The sequence below is a fragment of the Syzygium oleosum genome, unplaced genomic scaffold (genome assembly GCF_021117445.2).
Source record: "Syzygium oleosum isolate NSW1041296 unplaced genomic scaffold, Sole_v2.1 Sole_v2.11, whole genome shotgun sequence".
NCBI lineage: Eukaryota > Viridiplantae > Streptophyta > Magnoliopsida > Myrtales > Myrtaceae > Syzygium > Syzygium oleosum.
This window is the reverse complement of record NW_026607495.1, coordinates 1,500,436-1,528,367: the sequence shown is the minus strand read 5'-3', so window position 1 is coordinate 1,528,367 and position 27,932 is coordinate 1,500,436. Positions and strand designations below refer to the sequence as shown.

At 42.5% G+C, this 27,932-nt stretch overlaps 4 protein-coding genes across 4 annotated transcripts; all 4 read right to left on the bottom strand.

Moving 5' to 3' along the window:
- Positions 1-1,223: 1,223 nt before the first annotated feature.
- Positions 1,224-2,553, bottom strand: LOC115689293 (acyl-CoA--sterol O-acyltransferase 1-like). Its single transcript, XM_030615295.2, has one exon. It carries the CDS (start codon positions 2,304-2,306, stop codon positions 1,224-1,226), a length of 1,083 nt encoding a protein of 360 aa, XP_030471155.2. The 5' UTR covers positions 2,307-2,553.
- A 2,811-nt stretch (positions 2,554-5,364) lies between these two features.
- Positions 5,365-6,408, bottom strand: LOC115689327 (acyl-CoA--sterol O-acyltransferase 1-like). Its single transcript, XM_056316143.1, has one exon. It carries the CDS (start codon positions 6,406-6,408, stop codon positions 5,365-5,367), a length of 1,044 nt encoding a protein of 347 aa, XP_056172118.1.
- Positions 6,409-19,861: 13,453 nt separating this feature from the next.
- On the bottom strand, positions 19,862-21,153 carry LOC115689291 (acyl-CoA--sterol O-acyltransferase 1-like). The gene has a single exon (XM_030615294.2). The coding sequence runs from the start codon at positions 21,086-21,088 to the stop codon at positions 19,994-19,996; it is 1,095 nt and encodes a 364-aa protein (XP_030471154.2). The 5' UTR covers positions 21,089-21,153; the 3' UTR covers positions 19,862-19,993.
- A 5,324-nt stretch (positions 21,154-26,477) lies between these two features.
- LOC115689284 (acyl-CoA--sterol O-acyltransferase 1-like) lies at positions 26,478-27,932 on the bottom strand. The gene has a single exon (XM_030615283.2). The coding sequence runs from the start codon at positions 27,738-27,740 to the stop codon at positions 26,589-26,591; it is 1,152 nt and encodes a 383-aa protein (XP_030471143.2). The 5' UTR covers positions 27,741-27,932; the 3' UTR covers positions 26,478-26,588.

The window sequence follows — 27,932 nt, the reverse complement described above, 5'->3', positions numbered from 1 at the left end:
ATTGGCATTCGTATAATAGGTTGATGACTTTTTTCGTAGTTATCCCGGCAAGACTATGGATGAGTGAATTTATATTCATGATGCCATTAGAAGATGTTATGAGTCATTCTATGGATTATGACTATATTTCATGATTAAAAACATGATTGAGTGATTTTAAGAGGATTTTGAATGACCTTGATGATGCTATGTACCAAATGATGATTTACAAGGCCACTATTATGATATAATTGTACATTATGACGATTTGCATGTAAATGATTCAATGTTATGAAAACCTTTGCCACGGCCTATTTGCCAGAAAGCGAACTCCCTTGTATAAGTATGTGTATAAGACTTTGGGAAAAGACGGATGTTCTACTATCTAAAACGAGTCACTACAAGTTTTATAGGATATGAAATCCTATGTGTCATACACGTAATGACATGGCTTGTATGGCTTGTGATATGATATTATGGAATAGCCATCTTCATTCAATAATACAGTAGTGTATTTATCATTGCTAGTGTAGAGGGCACCCATGATGGATAGGCTGAGTGGCATGACAAATATGGGTTTATGATTTCGTTTATTATGGGTTGGTGGTGACGATGCCTCGTTCTCGAGATGAGTCTTGGCCAGCGAGTAGGGAATAGATACTTGCTTCCGTATATCAGTGAGCTACTATGTGATATTTATGCATCATGAGATTTATACATTCATCGATGTGCATACGAGTATTGGACTTAATATTAGTTCATAACATCTAATTTATTCATTGTACACATGATTATAGTCATTTATAACACACGTTTTACATCTTTAAGGAATTTAAATAGTATGTTTTGAAAGTGTAAGTGAATATTCATTATGTAGGGTAGGTTGATCTCCTTATTACTGTCGTGGGCAGCCGTTGGGAAAATTTGACATGGTTGGAAAGTGCTTGTAATGACTTTTATGAAAATGTTGGTGGAATATATGATACCTTGACATGTTTGTGAATCTATGTTACGATACTTGCTTACAACATACGAAGATAAAGATGTTTAAATTGTATGAAAAATTCAGATCGTGACAGCTATTTTGTCTCCCATAACTTCAAGATAAAGATGCAAATCTCACAAAGTAATATTTTTTTGTATGAGCAAGTCTCTGATTGAGCGAAATTGAAGATCGAATAAAATCCGCCCCTTAACTATGTTTGTAGCCCAAGGAAGACTAATCTTTAAAATATATGGAGCAATCAATGACCACTTACTACGTTAAATGAGATAAATCTCAAGATGCTCCAAAGCCCTTTCACAAACTCAATGATCGCAATGGTCTCCCTCCGCGCCTTTGCCACCGCATCACACCGCAGGAGCGGTGGCAGAAACAGCCAGAACCCCGTCACGACCACGAACCCCACCGTCAACAGCCTCGACACCTCTGTCGGCAGCCGCCACCTCGTGCCACGCAGCGCCTTCTTCGCCGCGACCTCTGCCGCCACGGCGATCCCGTGGAGGAGGAAGAACCCAGTGACCCCCCACATGGGCTCCTTTCTCCCGATGTAGTAGAAGATCAGCTCGTGCATGAGGGCGGAGACCATGAATGTGGCGAGCACGGCGGGTAGTGAGGCCCACCGCCTCTTGACGAGGCGGCCCGAGGCCAACCGGACGGGGTCGTACACACTTGGTCGCAGGATGCTCGTCACCATGAGGTTCCACCGCCGCCCCCAAAAGTCCTGCAGCGATGTGGCAAGGTACGGCTCATCAAACTGCGGTTCAACTGCCACGCCGATGAGCCGGCCAGCCACCGCGCCGATGGCTGCCAGAGACACCTCAAGCCCGATATACATGTGGATGGAGTACGCCATCAACATGACCTTCTCGTGCACGTAGTCACTCCGCAGGTAGAGCGGGAAGAACGAAACCACCAATAGACATTTCGCGACGTAATTCACCGGCGACTTAAGGCCGTCACCACTGCTGTTCTTGGAAGCGCCGCTCCCCGTGGAAGGGCTGATCTTGATTGGAAGCGACGCGATGGCAATGAAAAGCGGAAGAGAGAGAGGCGGCGACGGCGGCGGCGGCACTAAAGGGCCTTTGCCATAAGCAAGGAGGAGGAGCTTGAAGTTGCAGAGCCAGGCGATGAAGAAGGCGGTGAGACCGCCGAGGGAGATGGTGGTGAGACGGAGGGGGAGGAGGAGGAAGAGGAGGATCACCGGGAGGAAGAAGAAGAGCCTCTTGGGTCCGACGGGGACGAGCTTGGAGATGTAGCGACAGTAGATGAGGGCTGTGACGACGGAGATCCAGACGAAGATGAAGTTATGGAGCTCGGTGTCCATGTTTTGGGTGAGATTGTCTTGTTTAGATCTGTTCTAGTTTTGATCTAACTCTTTTTAATTAATAGGGGAAGTTTGGGCTAATTAGGACGCGTGAAGCAGTCAAAGGTGGATGTGCCAAAAAATAAAATGAGATGAGTTCGCACAAAGCATGGAAAGCATTCCATTCTTTATATTCGTTACATTCATATATAAAGTATGATCTGCCAGTTTGCTTAGATTCCAAATATTTTAAGCCGCACGATACGGTGCAAGTTCCTTTGACAAACCGTTTTAGAGATTACCCATTCTAAACTGAACCAAAAAGAAAAAAAAAATCAAGATTGTGCACACCTCTGATCAAAATCTTATATTAGTATGTTGCCAGATATAAGCATCATGTCAAACTTCGTCTCTAGCTAAAGGATTTAGGAGAAATTAACACCCAAAGACAAGAATTTAGACTCTAAGAAGCCATCGCATAAAATTGATTGAATTAGACTAGAGAAGCTGAGAAATGGGGTATGGTCATTGGAGGTGAAAGGATGTAATAACGAGAGAGGGGAAGTGAGGAGAAAATCATCGTGATTCGGAAGCATCCTCCACATAAAACCCAAAAAAATCAGGAGTTAAAGTGCTGCCTTTATAATTATTCGCCGACGAGAACCATTTGCGATATACAAATCAACATGACATAGACTTGAAAACAACCTATATCGAGTTTTTAACAACGTGCAACTCAGCAAGACCACAGATGCATGCCGTGTGGTGAGGAACGAGCTCGGGTTTGACCTTTCAAGGCACAAAGAGAACCATTACGCAAATGCACACGGTAGAGGAGAAGGCGAGCACGTATCTTTGATGATGGGATCACTCTGATCATGTGACCAGGTGTGTTTAAGGGAGTTCTAACTTTCCCCAGGGATACTCAGGTGCAAGTGGTGAAAGTGGGAACTTAGATTGTCGTGTTACGTAAGAGGGTTGGGCCAAATCGAATGTTCCTATAGGATGGTTGGAGATCGGACCACCTTCAAGTTGCTTCAGACGGTGCGCGTGTGCGCGGGGATACGAAGCCCAAAATGAGATCATTGTAGTTTCTTGATCTGCCTAAGCTGTGAATCAAGTTTCCCACGAGCTTGGTGGGAAGAATATTCATCGAAAGTTTGCTGGTTTTCTTTATCAGCCTGTGATGCTCCCTTGCAAAAGCCTGCTTGGCTGCTTGTGCTGACTGTTTGTGGTTTGAGAGATTATGTATAGCTACCGGGCTATGTTTAATTTCAAAAAGTGTTACTTGCCTAGCCGGAAAAAAAGGCTTCTGACAACATTCAATTTAGAGAAAAACGTTGAGAGAGAGAAAGAGGGAGAGTAGAAAGTCAAATTTTTGCAGTGTTCAATCAAATCTAGATCAGTCTAGTGTTGGGACGCGATACAGAACCTTCTTGGGGAGATTACCAACAGATAACCCAAGTTTGAGACCTTCAATATATTTGAGCCAGATGGCGAGTTTAGGGGTGATTTGAGATTAGGGGTGTGCAAAGGAATTAGGGACTGCTCGAACTGCTCGGAACTGGACCAGACCGGCCCAGAATTAGTGGTTCTAAAGAGTTCCCGATTCCAATTTAGTGGAACCGGTGGGTACCGGTCCGGTTCTCGGTTCCAGGTATGGAACCACCTACCTGCCCATCCGAACCAGAATGGTAATATATATTATATTGAATTTTTAAGAAAAAATGCTGGTTGCTTTGGACACTGACTACTCTGTGTTATTGCAGCAAGAGGACGAAGAAATGCTGGTCCCGCATTCCGATTTGGTCATCGAGGGCCCTCAGCCCATGGAAGGTAGCATCTTGCTGCTTCACTTCTCTTAGCTCTCTTGAATCCATTTGCATTTTTGTGGTTTTTTTATTTTAGATTGCAAGGTTGGGAGTAGAGAGGGAATTCACGTGTGATGCTGCTATTCTAGTTAAGTAATGGTGGGTCCTACTGGCAAGGTCAAGAGTAAGCAACCAGAGGATCTTCCTTCAATGAAATTCACAAAGAGAATCGAAAATTTCGCTAGGTTGAATACGAGGAAACATTATTATGAGGTTTTTGTTGTGGACAGTTACAAATGGTAATTGACTTTCCTCACTATGTGTTAAGTTTATTGGTTGACAATTTTTTACTTTACTTTGACTTACTGAAAATCGAGCCACTAATCATGTGAAGCTTGGTGGGACTGGTTCCATTGACCCGTTTGGGAACCAGACCTCCTAAATGAGTAGTCTGGTTCCAAGGTGGGAATTGCCCACCAGGACCATACTCGTCTCTTTTTGAGGCTATGTTGCTCATATTATGAGCTTATTTGAGACAATGTTCATTGTAGGGACCCTTTTGAGAAAACGATTCTACTTAAGGGGATTATTTGATATTTTCTTAATGGGTGTGGAAGAAAGTGCTTATAGATTTTCTTTTCGGTCTTGTTAGTTGTCTGCACTAGTCTCTCTTACTTTTTGCCTTCTACAAGGATCAAACACCTGCCCCCTCACTCGCACATCCCCACTCCCCCAAATCCCTTGCCACTAGTGAAGACCAATATTTTGGTACAGTGGCATATTCCAATGACCTCGTGCCTAGATGTGGATTCTATTAGTAAGTCAATTGGAAAGAGCTACACTTTTGATTTCACAAGAATAGGACTAAATTGAACAAAACTAAAGTTCATGAGCAAAATCGAATATCAAATATGTTGAAGTATTATCCCACATCGTTTAACAATGAATCATAAATACTCTTTATATTCATGTGGTATACCTCCACTTATCAACTTTAATTTTATGGTTGGATTTTCTAAAATCAGTGTTATACCCCCACTTAACTATTTTTTGCATTATCCAAAAAGAGGGAATATTTACAAAGTCCGCCCTTACTAACCCAAGGACGACTAGTCTGTGCAAAACGAGGAGCAATTCAAGGACCACTCACTAGGGTAAATTAGATAAATCTCAAAATGCTCCAAAGCCTTTTCACAAACAAAGAGAAATGCTTCTGTGACTGTCATTGATACGCTGTGATGATTACAGCTTGTTCTGAATCGTTACTCTCACAGTGGCACGAAGACAAAACCCTTTACAAACTCAATAATAGCAATGGTCTCCCTCCTTGTCTTCGCCATCGCGTCGCACCGCAGTAGGGGTGGCAGAAACAGCCAGAAGCCTGTCACCACCACGAACCCCACCGTCAACAGCCTCGACACGTCTGCTGGCAGCCGCCACCTCGTGCCGTGCAGCGCCTTCTTCGCTGCGACCTCTGCTGCCACAGCGACCCCGTGGAGGAGGAAGAAGCGCGTGACCACCCATGTAGGCTCCTTCCTCCCGATATAGTAGAAGATCAGCTCATGCATGAGGGCGGACACTGCAAACGCGGCGAGCACGGCGGGAAGATGAGCCCACTGCCTTCCCATGATGTGGCCCGAGGCCGACCGGATGGGTTCGTACACGCTCGGCCGCAGGATGCTCGTCACCATGAGGTTCCAGCGCCGACCCCAGTAGTCCTGCAGCGATGTGGCAAGGTACGGCTCGTTGAACTGCGGCTCCACCGTCACGCCGATGAGCCTGCCAGCCGCTGCACCGACCACCACCAGAGCCACCTCGAGCGTGATATACATGTGGATGGAGTACGCAGTCATCATGACCTTCTCGTGCACGTAGTCACTCCACTGGAGGAGAGGGAAGAGTGAAACCACCAATAGACATTTGGTGATGTAATTCGCCGGCGACTTGAGGCCATTGCCACCGCCATTCTTGGAAGCCACGCTCCCCAGGGAAGGGCTGATCTTGATCGGAAGTGACGCGATGGCGACGAAAAGCGGAAGAGAGAGAGGCGGCGACGGCGCTAAAGGGCCCTTGCCACGAGCGAGGAGGAGGAGCTTTAAGTTGCAGAGCCAGGTGACGAAGAAGGCGGTGAGACCGCTGAGGGTGATGGTGGTGAGACGGAGAGGGAGGAGGAGGAAGAGGAGGATCACCGGGAGGAAGAAGAAGAGCCTCTTGGGTCCGTTGGGGATGAGCTTGGAGATGTAGCGACAGTAGATTAGGGCTGTGACGACGGATATCCAGACGAAGATGAAGTTATGGAGCTCGGTGTCCATGTTTTGGGTGTGATTGTCTTGTTTAGATCTGTTCCAGTTTCGATCGAGCACTTTTTTATAGGGTTAAACGCTGTCTTCATTTTAATTAATAGGGGAAGCTTGGACGAATTAGGACATGCGAAGCAGTCAAAGGTGGACGGGACAAAAATAAATTGTGATGAGTTATGAGAAAGCATGGAAAGCATTCCAATCTTTATATTTGTTGAATTCATATATCAAGTATAATTTGCCAGTTTGCTTAGATTCCAAAATTATTAAGCCGCACGTTACTGTACAGTCTCTTTGACGAACCGGTTTAAAGATTACCCATTCTAATCAAAATCTTATATTAGTATATTGCAAGATATAATCATTACGTAAAACTTCCTCTCTAGCTAAATGATTTAGGCGAGATTAACACCCCAAAGACAGGGATCTGAACCTAAAGGCGGTGTTAAAACCCTAAAGACAAGGAGCTGATTCGAAAGGCAGGACTTACATCCTAAAGAAATGAAACTGACCCTAAAGGCGGGATTAATACTCTATAGACAGGGAACTGACCCTAAAGTCAAGATTAAAAACCTAAAGACAGGGATCTGACCTTAAAGATGGGATTAAAACCCTAAAGACAAGGATATGAACTTAAAGGCTAGATTAAAACTTAGTACTGAAACAGACTAGAAATTTAGACTTTGAGAAGCTATCGCATAAAATTGATTGAATTACACTAGAGAAGCTGAGAAATGAGGTATGGTCATTGGAGGTGAAAGGATGTAATAACGAGAGAGGGGAAGTGAGGAGAAAATCAACGTGATTCGGAAGCATCCTCCATATAAAACTCCAAAAATAAGAACGAGTTAAGTGCTGCCTTTATAATTATTCGCCGACGAGAACAATTTGCAATATACAAATCAACATGACATGGACTTGAAAACAACCTATATAGAGCTTTTAACAACGTGCAACTCTGCAAGACGACAAATGCATGCCGTGTGGTGGAGAACGGGCTAGGGTTTGACCTTTCAAGGCACAAAGAAAACCATTACGTAAATGCACATGGTAGAGGAGAAGGCGAGCGCGTTTCTTGGATCATGCGATCACTCTGATCATGTGACCGGGTTTGTCTATGGGAGTTCTAACTTTCCCCAAGGATATTTAGGTACAAGTGGTAAAAGTGGGTAATTAGATTGTTGTGTCACATGAGAGGGTTGGGCCAAACCCGATATTCCTATCGAGTGGTCGGAGATCGGACCACCTTCATTTGTAAAGATTACCAAGAGATTATTCAAATTCGAGTCTATAAACATATTCAGTTAGATCCATCTTTGCTTCAAAATTTAAGCTGATAAGTTATATGTCAGTTAACAAATCTTTGAACGTGAGATTTCTTTAATGCAATTTATACACGTGTACCTCAATAATAGCCCCATCATATGTGAACTTTAGTGCTAGGCATGCTCCCTTAAATCAAGTATCCTTCTACATCACTATATCACGACCCATTGGTACACCGTAACTTCTGCCTGCGCCCATATTCTTTTTTCAAGAGACCAACCATAGAGGCATTGTACCCAATAGTTGCACTAACCGTGAGATATTTCATTAAAATACAGATCTCTATTTGAGACCCACTTGCTTCGATATCACTTGTTGGGTCACTTGACAGAATCTTGGTATCTTCATTTGGGGAGATTATTAAGAGAGTCTAAGCCCAAGCCTACCAACATATCCATATGGAGCCACATTTACTCAAACACTTAGAGCCAGTACCTATAGACAACTACGATACTTTAATTGCTTCACACCCCATCAAATTTCTTATATGGGATAGTCTCTAATACAATTCACATGTATCTGAATTAATAAACTGAGGATGTCAATCGCCATTCTAAAATGAGAACATCTCAATTTGGTAATTGCAATGATAGCCTACCAACGATGGGAGAACCATGCAAGATTAATGTTTCTCTCCTTTTTAAGACAACTTTTCATGAACCTTATGTGATCCGTGGTATCTTACTTCCTCTTTATTCAAAGGGATAAGTGCACTGAAAGTCCAAAAATTTGTCACAAAAGTGCAATTGAGTTATAAAACTGGTAAAAAGTGAAATCAAGTTGTAAAACTTGTCGAGTTGGTTCAATCGAGTTATTCCGTTTACTCCGACCAACTTGGCCAACGGAAAATGCCAACGTGTCTTTCTTTAATTTTTTCTTACTCCCACGTGGCGATGACATGGCTAAAACATGAAATGCAAGGCTAAAACGATGTTGTTTTGGTCTAATTATGATTCCTAATACAAATTTCACTTCTATTAAATTTTTAAAAAAGCTAAATTAAAATTAAAAAAAAAGAGGGGTTGAGAAACAAGCGGCTAAGGGCTGCAAGCTCTCGCCATCACTGCTCGACCATCGTCGGGAAGGGCCAACGAGGGTAGGGAATGGCCTGCGGGGGTTGCCAAGCCCCAGCTAGTGGTGGCCCTCGGCCAAGTCTAGGCAAGGCCTGGTGACCCTTGCCCTATCTATGGGAGGACCATGACCCTCCCTTGTGGTCAGCGAGGTCGCTGACCATCCCCCACCTTACCGGGAGCCGGCCCTTCCTAGCGATGGTGGGACGGATGGGCTGGCAGCAACTAAGGCTTGCAGCCCTCAGCCGCCTGTTTCTCAACCTTTTTTTTGAATTTTAATTTTTGAAATTAACTTGTTTTTTGAATTTAAATAAAATTTGTACTAAAAATCATATTTGAACCAAAACAATGGAGTTTTAACACTCAATTACACTTTCGTGATAAGTTTTAAGACTTCCATACACTTATTCTTTACTCAAATAGAGCAACTCTTTGGGAAACAGAGATGAGGTAAATTTCATTCCCACAGTAATATACTCATCCTCTCTCTTTTCGACGTCCTCTACTTCCTCCTCCTTTCGATGTTTGATCACCCGTCCTTGTCCTAAATCCATGGAGCTAGTAGTATGCATGAACAGTGGGATAGTTGCATTTGCAAATCGGTGGCTTTGTTTGGGGAAAAAGGGAGATGAGGAAAATGGAGGTGGTTATAATTATTGTGAGAAGAAAAGAGAGGGGAAAATTAATATTTTCTTCCTCTCTTGATCTTTTCCCCTCTCAAGATAAAGTAGTAGACACCGGAGGATACATTACCCAATTTGAATTTCGGAGGAAGATCTGAATATCCCATTGGAAGTTAACTTCTCATTGAACAGTCGACGCCTAGTTCAAGGTATCACTTTTGGGTAGATCACCTATTCCTATAAATGCAATTCTCTTCGATTTTGTTTGGCGATACTTTTGTTAAAATATCCTATCGCTTGTCTAGGGGTGTTGAGTGCACATGTGAGCGAAGTGAAAGAAATAAATCTCGCTTTAGATGTCAGGAGCTAAAAGAAGCATTTGATAATACTTAGTTTGCCCATATTTCAATTGCTTGAATTTTTGAGTGACTATAGTCCAACTAGGTTGTCAATGAGCTCAAGTTATGGGCTCCCTCTTAGATCTCCTCTTTATGAAGGTATTAAACTTCTGCAGCCCTTCCCAAATAGTGTTATTAGAGCCGGTGCTTGATTGGTAGGCTCCTAATAAGTATCAGCATCCCAAACTTAAAAGGAATCTATGAATAGTCACGATTACTAAATGCAGTTTGCCATCACAGTTCATTCCAAGAGAAGAGCGTGAGTAAAAGGCGTGTTTGCACGGTTGGTGCTGATTGGGGATTTGGGTTGAGATTTGTTTGTGTGGAAGAATACCGGGCTTGGATTGAGGGGGTGGCGGCCCGATATCCTAAAGACACACTTGTGAGGGGAGAATGTTCAGTGCACATGTGCATAATGTGAAAGAAATCAGGCTTACATAGAACGTCTAGAGTTAAAAGAAGTAACAAATAATACCTAATTGGTGCATAACTGAATTATTTAAGCATTTGATTTAAGGTGAGTCCAACTAAATTATCAATGGGCTCAAGTTATGGGCTCCCCATTGGATCTCTCCATTATGAACAATGATATTGATCTTTGATATTAGTGTGGGGTGAACTCGACATGAGACAACGTTAAAAAGGTTGTAAGGCGTATAAAACAACGAATGGTTGCTCCAAAAACCCCTAAACCCTAAAAATCGAAGAGACTGGATTTTAAGGGCGAAGCAACAATGGGTAATTTTAATTTATTCTAATTATTTATGCAAATATTTTTTCATTTGTTACTACTCGAGATGGCCAATAAAAAAGTGTAAGGAAAAATTACTCAATCAGTTCTAAACATATTGTACGAATACCAATTCAATCCCAAACTTTTCAATTTTACCAATTTAGTCATAAAATTTTCCCCAAAATTTTAATTCGGTCCTTCTGGTCAATGTTTAACCGGAAATCGCTAATATGACGGTCTAGTCATCATTGCCGTCAGTAAAAATTGGCCGGAATGATTACATTAGAATTTTGCGAAAAGGTTTTGGATTAAATTGGCAAAATTGAAAAAGAAAAAACAAAACAAAAAAATCAGAATTTTTAAAAAAAAATTGCAAAAAAATTGTCAACGTCAGTGCCGACTGTGTCTCGTAAGACATCCATCATCCATATTATCGATTTCTGGCCAAAATTAGCCGAAATGGCTACATTGACAAATCATCCAAAGATTTAGGACTAAATTGATCAAATTGAAATATTTAGGATTGAATTGACATCCATACAATAAGTTTATGACTTTTTTTGTAATTATCCCAACAAGACTATGTATGGGTGAATTTATCTAATATTGTATCATGGGTGATGTTATGATTTAAGATGCGAATGATGCTTATTGATGCATGCTTGTGCTTTTATCATGATATTGTTATTGATATTATGTGAAAAATCCATTATATTCACAAGCCATTAAAAGATGTTATAAGTCATTCTATGGGTTGTGACTATATTTCATAAATAAAAACATGATCGAGTGATTTCAAGAGGACTTTGAATAGCCTTGATGATGCTATGTACCAAATGATGATTTACATGGCAACTATTGTGAGATAATTACACTTGACGATGTTATAGATTAACTATTTGCTTGCCAATGATGCCATGTGATGAAGACCTCTGTACATGTGACATTCTCAATCCGATGCCGCTTAATTACATATCATTGGACTTATTCGGTCTCGATTAGGCACCGATCAAGAGGACAAAGCCCGTCTTACCACATTTGACCTTGGTTGATTTTTGGAAGATTGCACATTATGGCACATTTGACCTTGGTTGATTTTTGGAAGATTGCACATTATGGTGCCATGTGCATGATTGGTGTCCTATGATTGATTAACCTATAGTTTTCTTTTAAATGCAACTTCTAGAAGCTTAGTTTGGGAAAAGACCAAAATTTGGTCTTACTTCCCTAGGGTTGGCGCCACTTTGGGGAATGGAAGGGGGGAGAGACCAACTTGGTCCGTTTCTAGTTTGGTTACCTTGGTTAATCCCTAACTAATTATATGTGCCTATCTCGAGTAGCCATGATGTGGCGTCCTCAACACGCCCCTTCCTAAGAGTCACTCTAACCTTACGAGTATATAAAAATTCGCATGTGGAAGACGCTTCTCCTTAAGAACAACATTTATAACATGAATTATAAATAAAGAAAGTCTACTACTATAATTAGAGCACAGAAACTAAACTTCAAGCTTCTTATTATTTATAAACACAGGGTGATACAACGGTGAGTTTACATTGTGAGGGTTAACTGTAGGACTACTCCCCACCCGGTTTATCTACAAGTACCCACCACTTACGTCAGTCAAAATGGATCACCCTCCACACAACTCTATCCAAAACATTAGTCGTGCTAAAAAAATGGTACTTTCCTGCTCCTCCCTCTCTAAGTCACTCCACTTCGCTGTCCCCGTCGTCAGCTCCATCCCCGTGTTCATCTCCATCCCCGTCGAAGTAGGGTAATGGTCCTATCAATCGTCCGCCCACTCGGGCAAAAACTGCTACAAACCCCATGAGAATAGAGTCTACTGAGGACCCAATGTCGATAGTCAAAATCGAGATCCATCTCACGAACACCACATGTGGAAAATCCGAGTCCTGGAACTTCGTCAAATAGGCTGAGAAATCTATAGGGACACAATAGCTAATAGAGGATGAGGCAGGGATGATCGGTATCTCAACTAATTTGAAAAAGTTTAACCACTACAAGAATGAGCAATAGCTCAGCAGTGAAATGTCTATTAACCTATACCAAACAAAAATAACATGCATATCAATAGGCATAGGTATGATAGTTTTCTATCTGGATTTACTAATCAAACAAAGAGCACATCAATGTTCCATATTAGGAACTAACTCAAATGTGATATTTTAACTCAGCAATCACAATCAACAGAACGATTCAAACATACACACATAATTTCACGCTTACATGGGTATCATTATCTCACTCCAAATCACAAGCCCGGTGTGCTCACCAGTCACGCAAAGAGGAAAACTCCCGTCTGGTAGGATTCGGTGTGCACTCCGATCCGCTATGGTGCACGCCGGAATTCTCAACAGCCCACGCAAACTTCGTGATCCACTGACCACGGCATCCCGATCAAACTCCGAGGGCATCTAGGGAAAAACCCTCCTAGGCAACCGGTTCCCGTAACCGGGCATCCCGCTTTCCCTTCGACTCCTCGGGGCATTGTCAGTTCACTGACCGACGGCATTCAATAACCCAGCAAGCCCACACGCATAATCAACTCATATAGTGCACAGATTACCAACAACAATCTATCTTTCAATGTCACGCAGACAACAACACAACAGTCAATCCTTTCTAACATCGTTTGCCAGTTCCAAGCTTGTTTATGAACTTGGCCTCACTTGCCCCATCATTTGACATCCAATTAAGGTCTATCATATCTTATTTGAAAGCTCAGAATATTTAAACTCCATCTCCAGGAGATATCCAATCGAGATTCTCCCACGTTTTCACCTAGAAAATAGTGAATCTTTGAAAAGAAAGTAAAATTGGCAGCTTCGCGCCGTTTTTAAAATTAGCTTAAAATAATTAGTGATTGAACTCCAAAAATTCTAAATTTTAAATATGTCACAGAGGACACTTTGATAAACAACTTTCATGAGAACTCAAAGTCTAATTCTTGCTATAAATACCTCATTCGGGAACATTAAAGTCGGACGAAAAACTGTTTATTTGAACAGAATCCATGCCTCTAAATATGAGCTCAGTTCAGTACCCAAATTCTCCCAAAAAAATCTCAAATTTAAATATGTTGTAGAGGAAGAAGTCCCCGAGTAATTTTGTGAAGGAAGTTTGTTCGGAATCCTTCTAGAAAATTTTATAAAAATCCAAGAACATGAAAAGGTCACCAAAACAGAGCACCCGAGTAGTCTAGTACGGGTTGGAGATTAGGCCTTCCTGCTACCCCAAAAAACTTCAAAAATTATGAAATTAAAATATGTTATACTCTCAGATTTTTTGAACAACTTTCATGAAAGAAGTTTTGCAATATTCGGACCACAGAATTCTTTACAAAATTGGGAAGTAGTAAAGGTCCAGCAAAACCGAGTCTGGAATTCACAACTCAAGTTCAAGAACAACTCAATACTTGATCCCCATGACTTTGGTGTTCAAAAACACCCATAACCAGAAGCTAATTTTTTCTCATCACCATCCATTTCCATCAATATCCTACACCTACGACCAATTGAACATGCAACCCATTCCAATCTAATATAGGGAGGCAGAATTCACTTGCCTTAACGTCGGCTCACGAGAAAGGTTGTCGAGGTAGATGGGGATGTCGCCGAGCTTTCTGGTCCTCTGATCGTGGTTTTTGGCTCACGGCTTGGAGGACTCGTCAGCGCGAGGGACTTTTTGGTTTGTCCCGTGGCGGCTTGCTCATGCGGAACGGCGAATCGCGGCTGGTTCGTCGAGGAAAAGAAAGGCCGAGCAGAAGATAAGAAATGGAGGAGGTAATTCGGCTGTGAAAGGTGAAATGAGAAGGAGAGATCAAGTGATCTTCCCGCCCACACCCACACCACACCCCACCCCCCCCTTTCTCTGCATGTATTAGCGACTGAGTGTGTTGTGGTGTGGGCGTGAGAGTTGGACGATTAGCAAGGGAGTTAATGTGGCAAGAGAAGAAAAGAAAGAAGCGGCTGAGGGTGAGTCAACATGGCTTGATGGCCGACCGCATACATGCATGAGGGTGGTGTGATGTAGGCGAGCCATGCAGCAAGGCTAGGCGTGGCAAGGGTTGAGTCAACATGCTCTGGTAGTGTTGACTGAATGCATGTAGGTGATGTGCTGGTGGTAGTGAAGTGGAGGCGTGGAAAATTTTGAAGGGTGACTTAGATTAGGGAATCCCGTGGGGTGATGGTGGTGTGTTATTGGCGGAAGGAAATGATGATATGGAAAATGGGAAGAATAAGTTTATAACATGAATTCCGCGAACGGAATTATAGTGCGTGAATTCGGTTGGAACGGTTAGTTCACGAACGGAAAGATGGGTAATTATAGGATGGTCTTGCGGTGATTGTCATGACAATGGTATGGCGGTATCGTAATAGCGTCCACGTCTTCCGAAATTGACTCTTCCGTAGCTCGCCGACAATTTTTCAATTTCTCACGTAACGTTCCGTCACGTACGCTCGTTAAACTAAAGGACGAAATTTTTGGGATATCACACATGATTACCTTAAAGGAGAGACTTGATGGAGATATTTCTAGATAGTTGCTTATCCATAAGTTTGCTTGGTTGGGACCAAATTAAGGAGATTAGGCTAGGCTTGATGGTTAAGCCATTAATGCACTTGCATTTTTGGAGTCTTCTTGCAAGACCACTTAAGGGGATAACCTTCTCATTTTCTCTCATTTCTCTCTTTCTCTCCCTCTCACGCCACCATCACTGCTGACCGCCGCCGCCGTCGCTCGCCACTCACCGCCGAGCTACCGTACACCGCCAAGCCGTGCCACCGTCCTCACCGTCGCCACTGTGCCGCCTTGTCACCGAGCTGCTCATTGTCCACGCCGCGCCAACCACCACCTTGCTGCCGTGAGTCGCTCACCGTCCGCGCCACGCCATCCGTGCCGCCGACCGAACCGCTCACCGCCACCGTCCGTGCCGTGTCGCCGCTCGTTCGTCGTCGCCATTTGTCCGTCTTCGCCTGTAGTTCTAACGGCTTCGTAAGTGGTTCCTCTATACCTTGGCTAAGGCGCTATTCTACGCATGTTGGACTTAGGTTAGCCTTGTTTGAGCTTGTTCTATTATGGGTATGACGATCTTTGGCTAGGGATTGTTATGGATGGAATATGTTGGAATGGAAGGTTAGTGGGAACTGGCGTTGGGTGATGCTAATGGTGGTCTTGCTTTGTTTTGCTCATTCTAGGAAGATGAAGCCGTTTAACAATTTTGTAAGATTTGTTCATGAAATGCTTATGTTATTCCTATCCTTTTTGCTTGCCGGGTGAACTTATATGGTTCTTTGATGCATGTCTATGTTGTGAGATCGAATGGAGGGTATGCGTTCATGTGATTGCTTGTTTTATTAGAAGTCACATATTGGCACATTGTTAGGAGTCTATAAAAAAACAACGTCATATGACATCTTGCGTGTGTCCATCACTATAAGGTAAGGTTGTAAGTGAAGTGTGTGCAATTTCGCATGAAGAGGAGTTATAGTTATTCACGTGTGATTATTTTAGTACATTTTTATGTGTGCGGAATTTAGATGTTCTAAGTGCGCGAGCATGAAACATTCTTGCATTGGCCTAAGTGAAAGATAATAATTGACTTGAGTGATTAATATGCTTGCGTGATCACATAAATGGTTCCGTACCCGTATGATTGTGGGGGATGATGCCCGATGGATTTCGGTTGCCGTTCGCGATAAAGGTCGGAACGATACTCTTAATTGAATGCCGTTTTCGAGTGAGGTCGAGACGTTGCCGTGTCCGATGGGGCGAGATGATGCCCGGTTACGCTAGATGACCACCAACGCGAGTGTTGGTCGTGGCTCTGAGTGGTTGTAATAATCGGAACACATGTGGTTGCACGCATGATTATACGTTATGAAGTGTTCTTGATTACTGTGTACAATTGTCGCATGCCAATTGGAGTGAGGCTTCGTGTGTGATTATTCGTGTGAATTGTATGTGCCAACGGGAGGTAAGTATTCACGTGTGATTATTCGATTGTGTATTTGGCATGATGTGAGTATGAGGTTACCATTCAAAATTCCGAGGCAAGGTTTCATCCTACTCTACGTTTAGAGGTTCTACTTATAGAGTTTTACTTATGTGTTGTTGCTTAACTCTTTTCAAGCCCTTAGTATGGATACTCGGATTATACGTTTTGGGATTCTAATTGACCAAGACGTAGAGATCGTAGAGTATATGGCACCGGGGACGGATATGTTGTATGAGGAGTACACAACGACCATTTGGGTCGACGAGGGACTTCCGAACTTGATTCCTCATCGCTTTAAGGCGTGGTATGTCTAGTTCAGGGGGGAGTTTTGGGGACCTCTCCAAGGCTTTGACGGACCGCCGAGTGCACCGGATGCAATTCCGTGGGACCCCATCATGTCAAATGTCCCCGACGGTCTCGTCAGTGATCCAGAGTCGAACTCGAACTCTGGCCCCTATCCCGAGCCATAGCATACCCGAGCATGAGAGAGCCATGTTCTTTTTGAGGAGGCCCTCGTAGATAGAGGAGCTAAGTAGACCCCGACACCCTTGCCTTTTTGTGTTGTGATCGAAAAAAGGGCACGTGTGGTGGGCGTGTAATTATCCTTACTTCTGATGTGGGTCGATAATGCATATAATATGAAGCATGCTTTTGTGAATGTGTTTCCTATGCTATCCCTTCTGTGTTGTTGGTTGGGTGATTTGGATTTCGCTTCCGCATGTGCTTACTTGTTAGATAATAGGATGGGTCGACGACGCCTCCTGGAACGTCGCAATTAAATGACCTCACGGTTGTCGCACGCTCGGGGCTCGGGTTGATTAGGGCGCGGGGCGTGATAGTCACGGCCTATTTGCCAGAGAGTGAACTCCCTGGCATGAGTATGTGTATAAGACTTTGGGAATAGACACGAAAATTATTGAAAAAGTCTTAAACCTATTGCACTTTTACCAATTCAGTCATAAACCTTTTGTCAATTAAGTCCATTTGGCCAATTTTGGCGGAATTTGCTGACGTGGATGCCAGCCGTCCTATGTGGCCGGCGTCCATGTAGGATGACTGATGTTGACGTGAACAATATTTAATAATATTTTTTTGTTTTTTTATTATGTTTTTCTTCTTCTGTTTCCTTTCTTCTTATTCCTTTTGTTGGTGACCAGCCTCAAGCGATGACTGCCACCAGCCATGGCTGAGCGAGCTGGTCCTACCTGGGCGAGGCTCAGCCTGGCGAGGGCGAGCCCCAGTGAGCGTTCCCCTTGGCCAGGCTAGAGCGGCATCACTAGGTGTGGCATGGGGGAGGCCGAGCATCGGCGAGGGCGGACATGGTGACATTGGTGATGGCCAGTACCACCATGAAGCTAGCCACTCCATATAGGAACACCGTCACAAATAGATGCCCTAGCCCTCTCAATTTCTCCATCAATTCTCCTCTCTCGACACATGCACAACACAGTGAAATAGAAAGACCAATACCGGGTCGGCTCTGCAAATCGTTGCTACTCAGATCTGGGCTGGGCGAGGCTGAGCACCAGTGAGGGCTCCACTCGGTAGGGCTCGCCCTCTCCTGGCCAAGCCTCACCTATGGCGGGTGATGGCAACCCTCGCCCAGGCAAGGCCAGCCTGCGTGGCCATGGTGGGTGGCCAACCATTGCCTGTGGCTAGTGGCCAGTCACCGACAAAAGGAGGAAGATTAAAGAAAAAAATAATAATAAATCCAAAAATATTAAAATATTATTAAAAATTGTTCATGTCAACGCCAGCCGGCGTTCACATTAGCGAGTTCCGGCCAATTTTGGCCGGATTGACTCAATTGGCAAAATTAAAGGATTATGACTGAATTGATAAAAGTGTAATAGGTTTACGACTTTTTTGATAATTTTCCCAGAAATAGACAGATGTTCTACTTTGTAAGATGGGTCTCTATAAGGTTGAGAAGATATAAAATCCTATGTATCATACATGAAATGATATGGGCTATGTAGCTTGTGATGTGATATTATGGAATAGCTATCATCATGAGATTATAAAGGGGTGTACTATCCTTGCTAGAGTAGAGGACATCAATGATGGATGGGCTGAGTGGCATGGCAAATGTGCTTATGATTTCAATCCCCATGAGTTCACGATGACGATACCTCATTAGTCGAGATATTATGATTCCATCCCCATGTGTTGGTGGTGATGGTACCTTGTTAGCCAAGATGAGTCTTGGCCAGTGATGAGTGGGGAATAGATATTCGCCTACATATATCGGGAAGCTACTATGTGATATTTGTGTATCATGAGATTTGTACATTCATCTGTGTACATTTGAGTATTTAAACATCTAACTTTATCCATTATACACATGATTATAGTCATTTATAACACAAGTTTTACATCTTTAAGGAATTTAAATAATATGTTTTTGAAAGTGTAGGTGAATATTTGTTATGTAGATTAGGTTGATCTCCTTATTACTATTGTTAGTAAGCGTTAGGGAAATTGGAAATGGTTGGTAAGTGCTTGTAATGACTCTTATGAATATGTTGGTGGGATATATTATACATTGACATGTTTGTGATTCTGAGTTAGGATACTTGCTTACAATAGACAAAATATATGTTAGATTGGATTGGGTTATAGACCCTTGAATCATGTAGAATACTTGCTCTTGAGTAGAGTGGTGAGTAGATCTCCTACTTTCGATCAATAAGTTTCATTTACTGAGCTTAGGCTAACTCCAAGATATTTTTCAGATTGGTCGAGTTATGAGTTCGGGAGCATTTACATTAGCGCTACCAAAGATCTTTTAAGGAATTAATCAGAGTGTGCAGCAAAAGTAGTGGTGTTTTTTTTTTTGGTACGTGCAGTTTTGATTATGTATAGTAAAAAAATTGTATACATCAATTGAGGCTCAATAATTTATTCTTTTGAGGTTCAAATTGCATGAAAAATTTAGGTCATGACAACTATTTTGTCTCTTGTACCTTCTTGGAAAGTGCAACTGACACATAAAATAAGAAGGCTTCACATATGAGAAAATTATAGGATTGTATTTGTGGCCAAATTATATGACTTTATACTTGTATTGCGGTAGCCAAGACCACTGAGTTGGTATATTTGCATTTTCAATGACCTTATGCCTAGAGGTCTCAGGGTCCAAGTCTCCTAATTAAATAGGAGCTTTCAACTTTATGACGACCTAGGTGTGGATTCCATTAGTAAATCAATTAAAAAGGACTAAAGTTTTCGATTTCAGACAAATAGGATTAATACACACAAAACTCAAGTTCATGAGAGAATTTGAAGACTGATTTAAAAGATGCAAGAATTATTTTTCCAATTATCCAAAAAGAAGGAAGTTTTACAAAATCCGCCCTTTAAGATTTAACTGTAACTGTGTCTGTAGCCCGAGGACGACTAATCTACAGAACGTGTTGAGCAATTCAATGACCACTTACTACATTAAATGAGATAAATCTCAAGATGCTCCAAAGCCCTTTCACACACTCAATAACCGCAATGGTCTCCCTCCGCGCCTTCGCCACCGCGTCACACCGCAGGAGCGGCGGCAGAAACAGCCAGAACCCCGTCACGACCACGAACCCCACCGTCAACAGCCTCGACACCTCTGTCGGCAGCCGCCATCTCGTGCCACGCAGCGCCTTCTTCGCCGCGACCTCTGCCACCACGGCGACCCCGTGGAGGAGGAAGAACCCCGTGACCACCCACGCGGGCTCCTTTCTCCCGATGTAGTAGAAGATCAGCTCGTGCATGAGGGCGGAGACCGCGAACGTGGCGAGCATGGCGGGCAGTGAGGCCCACTGCCTCCCGACGAACCGGCCCGAGGCCGACCGGACGGGGTCGTACACGCTCGGCCGCAGGATGCTCGTCACCATGAGGTTCCACCGCCGCCCCCAAAAGTCCTGCAGCGACGTGGCGAGGTACGGCTCGTCGAACTGCGGTTCGACCGCCGCGCCGATGAGCCTGCCAGCCGCCGCGCCGACGGCTGCCAGAGCCACCTCAAGCCCGATATACATGTGGATGGAGTACGCCATCATCATGACCTTCTCGTGCACGTAGTCACTCCGCTGGTAGAGCGGAAAGAGCGAGACCACCAATAGACATTTCGCGACGTAATTTGCCGGCGACTTGAGGCCGTCGCTGCCGCCGCCGCCGCCGTTCTTGGCGCCCGCGCTCCCCGTGGAAGGGCCGATCTTGATCGGGAGCGACGCGACGGCGACGAAAAGCGGGAGAGAGAGGGGCGGGGACGGCGGCGGGGGCGGTGCCAAGGGGCCTTTGCCGCAGGCGAGGAGGAGGAGCTTGAAGTTGCAGAGCCAGGCGACGAAGAAGGCGGTGAGACCGCCGAGCGAGATGGTGGTGAGACGGAGAGGGAGGAGGAGGAAGAGGAGGATCACGGGGAGGAAGAAGAAGAGCCTCTTGGGTCCGACATGGACGAGGTTGGAGATGTAGCGGCAGTAGATCTGGGCAGTGACGACGGAGATCCAGACGAAGAGGAGGTTTTGGAGCTCGGTCTCCATGTTTTGCGGTGAGATTGTCTTCGTCTAGATCTGTCCTGGTTTTGATGGAGCTCTTTGTTGTATGGTTGATGCTCTGTCTATTTTATTTAATTAATTTGGGAGAAGTGGAGGCGACTAAAGACGTTTGTTGGAATAATTGCTGTCTTTTTACTAAAAAATTTTTTGGGAATAAAGTGAAGCAGTCAAAGGTGGACGGCTTCGTGTTCAACTTTGGAGAAACTTTTTGAGAAAGTTTGGAAAGCATCCCAGTCTTTCTATACAAACCGCACATGCAACCTGTTGATGTGCGCCGTATCAAGTACTGATGGAAAAGCAGTTGGTAGATTATGTGTATAACTACTAGGCTATAAAACATGATTTTTCTAGTGATCAGCTAAGTGGACAAATCTAGATTGTTTATAACGGGTGTCGGGACGTCCTGCAGAACCTTTAATTATGGGGAATTATCAAGATATTAGCCCGAATTTGTACGAATTCAGTAAAAAATTTAAACTGGTGGGTAGTAAGTAGATTTTTCAAATTGATAGATCGGATAAAAAATGGTCCAATCCAAATCAATCTGTTTTTGACTCATTTCCATGCAACACAAATCTAATGATTCATACTTGACCCATCTCATACCCAACTCATTTTGCTAAAACACTTTTATATTTAACCAAATCTAATAAAGTTTATACCCAAATTAAGATGAGAGCACGGAATGAACGAGCGCGAGATCAAGTGAGGGCAAAAGAGAGTAAAGAGAGAGTCATAGAGTTAAGTTGGGTCCAAGTAAGCTGTGAACCCCTTTTTATGCCTTACCATTCCAAACACCCATTTACTGAATTTATTTAACTCATACAACAATCCAACCCATTAAATATAAATTAAGAAATAGGTCTATGTTAAATATAAGTTAAGAAATAGGTCTATGTCCTATTTTGACAAGTATAATTATAAGTCACTTAGCATATATGATGATAGCTCCGCGTCACCACAAATACTTACATGTAGTACAACTAACACACATCTACCTTAACAATAACCCCCATACGCAAACATTAGTGCTATGCATGCTCCCCTTAATTCAGTATCCTTTTGCATCACTATATTAAGACCTAATTGTTACACCATAGCGTCCGCCTCCACCCATGGTCTCTTCACAATAGACCAACTGTAATGGCAATGTCTACCAAAAATCTTTGTTGACTAAGACATATCTCAATCAAATGCATATCTCTGTTTGGAGACGCACCAATCAATCATCGGCTTTGATATCACTTAAAAAAATAAAATAACCAACCTAGTTAAATGTAGTTTTTGTTACTCAGAAGACCGAAGATCATGCACCAATTGAGCATACATCATGCTATATTGAAATATGAAAAAAGATTATGATATTTCGATTCTGAGAATTATTAATAAGCAAATAGATCTAAAAAAATCTTTTTCCTTAAAATTCCCACGTCACTACTTTAATAATAAGTACAATAAATATATATACAAATTATATAATTACTATGTATGAAATATATAAAAAAAAACTATAAGCATTACTAAGGAACGGTATGAACTTTTACTTTTAAATTAATGAAGTAATGACAGTTTTTACCTAAGCTATTCAATTATTCGACCTAACGAAAATTAATGGGCCCTCGATCAACTTAATTTTGTCGTTGTTAGTACAAGAATATTATAAGAGTTCCTTTTTTAAAAAACTCTTACCCTTACAAGTCGACGTTGTCAACTCTGGCTCCTGCTACATTTTATATGGCCCTAATTCTTTTCCTAGCGGTCGCCACGCCCAAAATTTCCAGGTCTTGCACGGCTGCTGTTCGGATGGCAATTGACGTTAGCAAAATGGAAAATAAAAATAAAAATAGAAATGACATAAGAAAAGGTCAAATGGAGAGAGCCATCACAAACTTTTTTTTGGGTCGAATGAGCCATGACAATTGACAACAATCAAAATCGAACCTTTCCTCTTTCAATATGTTCAAGCGGGGTCAAAATTGGGAAAAAAATCCAAGTCTCGACGACGAATCGTACGTGAATCTATGTTATACAATAACATCTATCTATAATATAAGTGTGGGAAAATGACTCTAATGGTCCATGAACTTTAGCCTAATGTGCAATTTGATCCCTGAACTTTTAATTTGTTCAATACGGTCCCTGAATTTTAGCCTAATGTGTAATGTAATTCTTGAATTTTTAAATTGTTCAACGTGGTTTCTGAACTTTTGATATATGTTCAATTTAACCCATCGACTATATGAAAATGTTCAATGTTGTCATTGAACTTGAATAATTGGAAGAACATTGTTGAACATTTTCATATAGTTTGAGAATTAAATTGACCACGTTGACAAATTAAAAGTTTAGGGATCACATTGCACATTAGAAAAAAGTTCATGGACCACATTGAACAAATTAAAAGTTTAAGGATCACATTGCACATTAGGGAAAAGTTGATGGACCATATTGAACAAATTAAAAAATCACATTATACATTAGGAAAAAGTTGATGGATCACATTGAACAAATTAAAAGTTCAAGGACCACGTTCCATATTAAATCAAAGCTTCAGGGACTATCCATGCCATTATTCCAATAAGTATATTGTCGTAAATATAGAGAGAGTGTGGGGGTGAACTCAACATGAGACGTGACTAGGAAGGTTTCGACACACATAAAACAATTGGACGCATATTCTAATTATTCATGCAAATCGTTGTCAAAGTAGCTATACATGGAGAGAAAGTTCAGAGACCAACAAGTCTATAAAGAGTAGAGATCATGATTAGGGTTCTACTTTTCAACTTATTAGACTTATCCCGATCGATATCATCATTAAAGTGAATTTTAATCTCTTTCGCAAGCTATAGATTAATAAAAATATATATCTCAATTGCATATAACGCAAGGTATCTTATTATATATCAGGTTAAAGGGTAACCATCATGATAATTACACCGGAGGTTCGATCTAAAAAAAAGTGTCAACCTATGGTGAGTAGACTAATGGAAATTTTTAATTTCATAAATGAAAATTTTAAATAGACGGAAAATATTAATATCAATAGGAAAAAATAAAGGGGAAAATGATATAAATAGTTCATGAACTTTAGCTCAATATATAATGTGGATTTCGAACTTTTAATTTATTCGATATGGTCCATGAGCTTTAATTTAATATTTAATATGGTCCATGAACTTTTAATTTATTTAATGTTGTCTAATATAATTTCTGAACTATATAAAAATATTCAGTATAAATTTTTGTCCGTGTCATTATCCAAAAAAATAAAAAGGGGTGATATTTGACATCCCGAAAATTGCCTTTTGCTGACAATAGAAACAAAAACATGTGAAAATGTGAAAGAACGGCCAAATTTCGCGGCACTCCAAGTTAGACTCTACTTTATGTTCATGCACTGGAGTGCTCAGTGCTGCCTGGTGGCATTTTCTCTCGTCTCGTGAACCGATCCTCTGGTGGACCATAACTTAAAAGCATTTTCCAATATTAATGTAAAAGGTAATTGGCTTCGAAGAAAATTGTCCAAAACTTTCTAAATTTATTGTGCAACGGTCAATTCAATCCTAAATTTTTCAATTTGGCCGATTTAGTCATGAACCTTTTGACGATTTGCTCACTTAATCCTTCGATCAATTTTAATAGGAAATTGCTGATATGGATGCCGGACGTCCTGTGTGACATGCCCAGCCGATGCCAACGTGAACGCCTACCGTCTTATGTGGCACAACCTTCGCCGAGGCCTCTACAACCCCTATTGGGCCTTTGGGTAAGAAGAACATTAAAAATAAGAAAAGAATAAAAAATCAAAAAAGAAGATCAAAAAATCAAAAAGTTGGAAGTTAGAAGAAAGCTATTGTAGCTGAGAAAATTGCAAAAATTATTAATGTCATTGTCGGCTATGTTATATAGAACAACTCATCGGTTTATAGCGAAAATTGATCGGAATGATTAAATTGACAAATTGTGAAAAAATTTAAAATTAAATTTATCAAATTAAAAAATTTAAAATTAAATTGTATATGTCTAGTATCCCAATGGATTACTATTGCATCATCGAGTATAACTCTTCATCCACTGATTCTGACGTTTCACACTTCAAACCAACAAAGGAAAGATTAGACATCCATCTGCTACACAATCTATCTTTCCTAGGTACCTAATCAACTAACCCATACAGCCACCAAGTTTGTCTTAACTAGGATTAAGTCTACATTGGATCCCTCGGTTCATGTCTCTATATTCATTTCACTTCCTTTTGCCAACCTCTTTTCGTGTCCCACTTTCTTGATTTGACTGATCGAACCTGCCACCTCACTTGAAGTTTCTGGACAAAGAAAAAAAAATTACCCGAAGAATTCTAAATTTATTGATAGGATGACATTTCATTTATGAATTTTTTGATTTATCAATATAATTTTAAATTTTTGCACGAAAATGATGAATTTCCGACTAATTGCTCCTTGAAATAGCTAACGAACTTGTAAAAACTAACTTGAATCGATAGAATTATTTAAAATATATTTGGAATCTTATGAGAAATTGTGGAAGTTAGGCATACCCTTTTGAATTACCATTTTGTCTGTAATTCAGTGAAAAACATCATTATCAAATCTTATACCGTGCGACTTTTCCTAGTGAAAAGCAAAAAATCTCTCTCCCTCTCTCTTTACTCTCTTCATTGTTTTCTTCAATCTTCGGTCATGGGGGAGTGTTTGAGCTAGTCTCACCCTTCTCTCCCTCTCTTATTGTTTATTAGTGTTTTATCGTTTTTTTCGTATTTTTTTTATCTTCTGATTTAAATATGAGAGCTCTCTTCTTCTGATCTAGTTCTAAATCTGAGAGTTTGAACTCTCTCAATATGTTTTTGGGGATTCGATACCCCTATGCTCTGTCCATGTACAGAATTTCAACCTCCAGCTTTAGTGCTAATTGCAGGAGCTTTGACATCTTGCTGAATCGCGAAGAATTACTCTTACACATGTTAGATTTGTGTTTATTCAAATTATTTTGGTTGTCTCTGTTAGAGGATTGGAAAAGGAATTTCCGACGTATACTCATCATTGACGAAAATACGGGATTCAACGATCGGCCCTTGACATATCAAGAACAAGCGTGTACTTAACTTTGCTAATACTCCGTTGATCCTTCATGTTTTCTAAATTTGGTTTGTTTTGTAGTATCATGGGTTTTGATTTGTTTTGATTTGTTTCGTAAGTTCATGTGCTTTTCATGTATCCGTTGGAACAATAAATACAACAATCTTTCGAAAAACAAAATTTCTACCATGCCACGCGTGGGTTTCAATCGACATTATTAAACTTCCGCGAAGATCTATTCCACCTCAACAGGCGAACATCATATCTCATCAGAATAAAACAAAAAATAATTCTGAATTTCTGTGAATTTTTATGGTACAGAAAGGTAGACGAGGATTCGGAGAGGCCATTAGATGCTGTCTGTTTTGTCTGGTCACGGACGCACGTTAGGGTTTGGCCAGTGATGTTGCGTTGAGAGCTCCTCTCAAGCTGAATCCCAACCCTCTCCCGACGTCCCTCACCAACGCGCCCACTGCCGCGTACTCCTCTAACGCCCTCTCGTCCGCCCTGCACCGGAGCAGCGGCGGCAGGAACCACCAGAACGCCGTCACCATCACGAACCCCACCGTCAGCGCCGACGCCACCGGCCTCGGCAGCTGCAGGCCCAGCTTGAGCTCCTTCTTCGCGGCGATCTCCGCCATCAGGCACACCCCGTGGAACAGGAAGAACCACGTGATCTCCCAGGTGGGCCGCACGCGCCCCAGGTAGTAGAAGATGAGCTCGTGCATGAGTGCCGACACCGTGAACGTCCCCAGCACCGCCGGCAGCGCCGCGTACCTCCTTCCGACGGCGCGCGAGGCCCACGCAAGGACTGGGTCGTACACGGCCGGACGGAGGATTCTGGTGACCATGATGTTCCACCGCCGCCCCCAGAAGTCCTGGAGCGAGGTGGACAGGTACGGCTCGTTGAACTGGGGCTCGAGCTCCAGGCCGAGCGCGGTCCGAGCCACGGCCGCCATGGCGGCCAATATAATCTCGAGGCAGATATAAATATGGATGCTAAACAGGACCCAGATGAACTTCTGCGGGAGGTGGTCGCTGTAGTCATAGATGCGGAGCACGGTCGCTAAAAGCAGGATCTTGATGGCGTAATTGATGGGCGATTTGTGGCCCTTTCGGGGCTTTTGAGGAGGTGGGTCTCGTTTGTCCCGCCCATTCTGAATTGGGTCGGTGTTTTCTTGGCTTCTCGAGGCTGTTTCCGGTGACGGGTCGGGTTGGATCTTGATGGGCAAGCAAGCCAGGGCGATGAACCGAGGGAGAGAGATGGAGGGGTCGGAGGCCAGAGGACCCCGGCCGAAGGCGAAGAGCAGGAGCTTGAAGTTGGCGAGCCAGGCGATGAAGAAGGCCGAGCTGCCGCCGAGGTGCATGGAGGAGAGGCCGAGAGGGAGGACAAGGAAGAGGCCGACGACCGGGAGGACGGCGACGAGTCTTGGCCCGCCTCTGGGGGCGATCTTGCCGATCACGTAGCAATAGCTCAGGGCGGCGAACACCGAGAGCCATACCTTGATGAAGTTGTACATCTCGCTTCCGGGTTCCATTTTCTTGAAAAGAAGGTGAGAGCACAAACGCCAAGAGTTGTGTGGGCTCTCTTGAAAGGTTGGAGCTTTTTCTAGGGAAAGCTATAAGGTAAAAAGCTAAATTGGAAGGATAGATGGTGTGCTTGAGTCTTTCCTCCTCCTCTATGGACCCCAATGTTTCCAAGGACATAATCAGGCTTTTGTAGTTTGATA

What these genes read in the sequence shown, in the direction of transcription:
- LOC115689291 (XM_030615294.2), bottom strand. Translation starts at nt 21,088, where the DNA reads ATGGAGACCGAGCTCCAAAACCTCCTCTTCGTCTGGATCTCCGTCGTC.
- LOC115689293 (XM_030615295.2), bottom strand. Translation starts at nt 2,306, where the DNA reads ATGGACACCGAGCTCCATAACTTCATCTTCGTCTGGATCTCCGTCGTC.
- LOC115689284 (XM_030615283.2), bottom strand. Translation starts at nt 27,740, where the DNA reads ATGGAACCCGGAAGCGAGATGTACAACTTCATCAAGGTATGGCTCTCG.
- LOC115689327 (XM_056316143.1), bottom strand. Translation starts at nt 6,408, where the DNA reads ATGGACACCGAGCTCCATAACTTCATCTTCGTCTGGATATCCGTCGTC.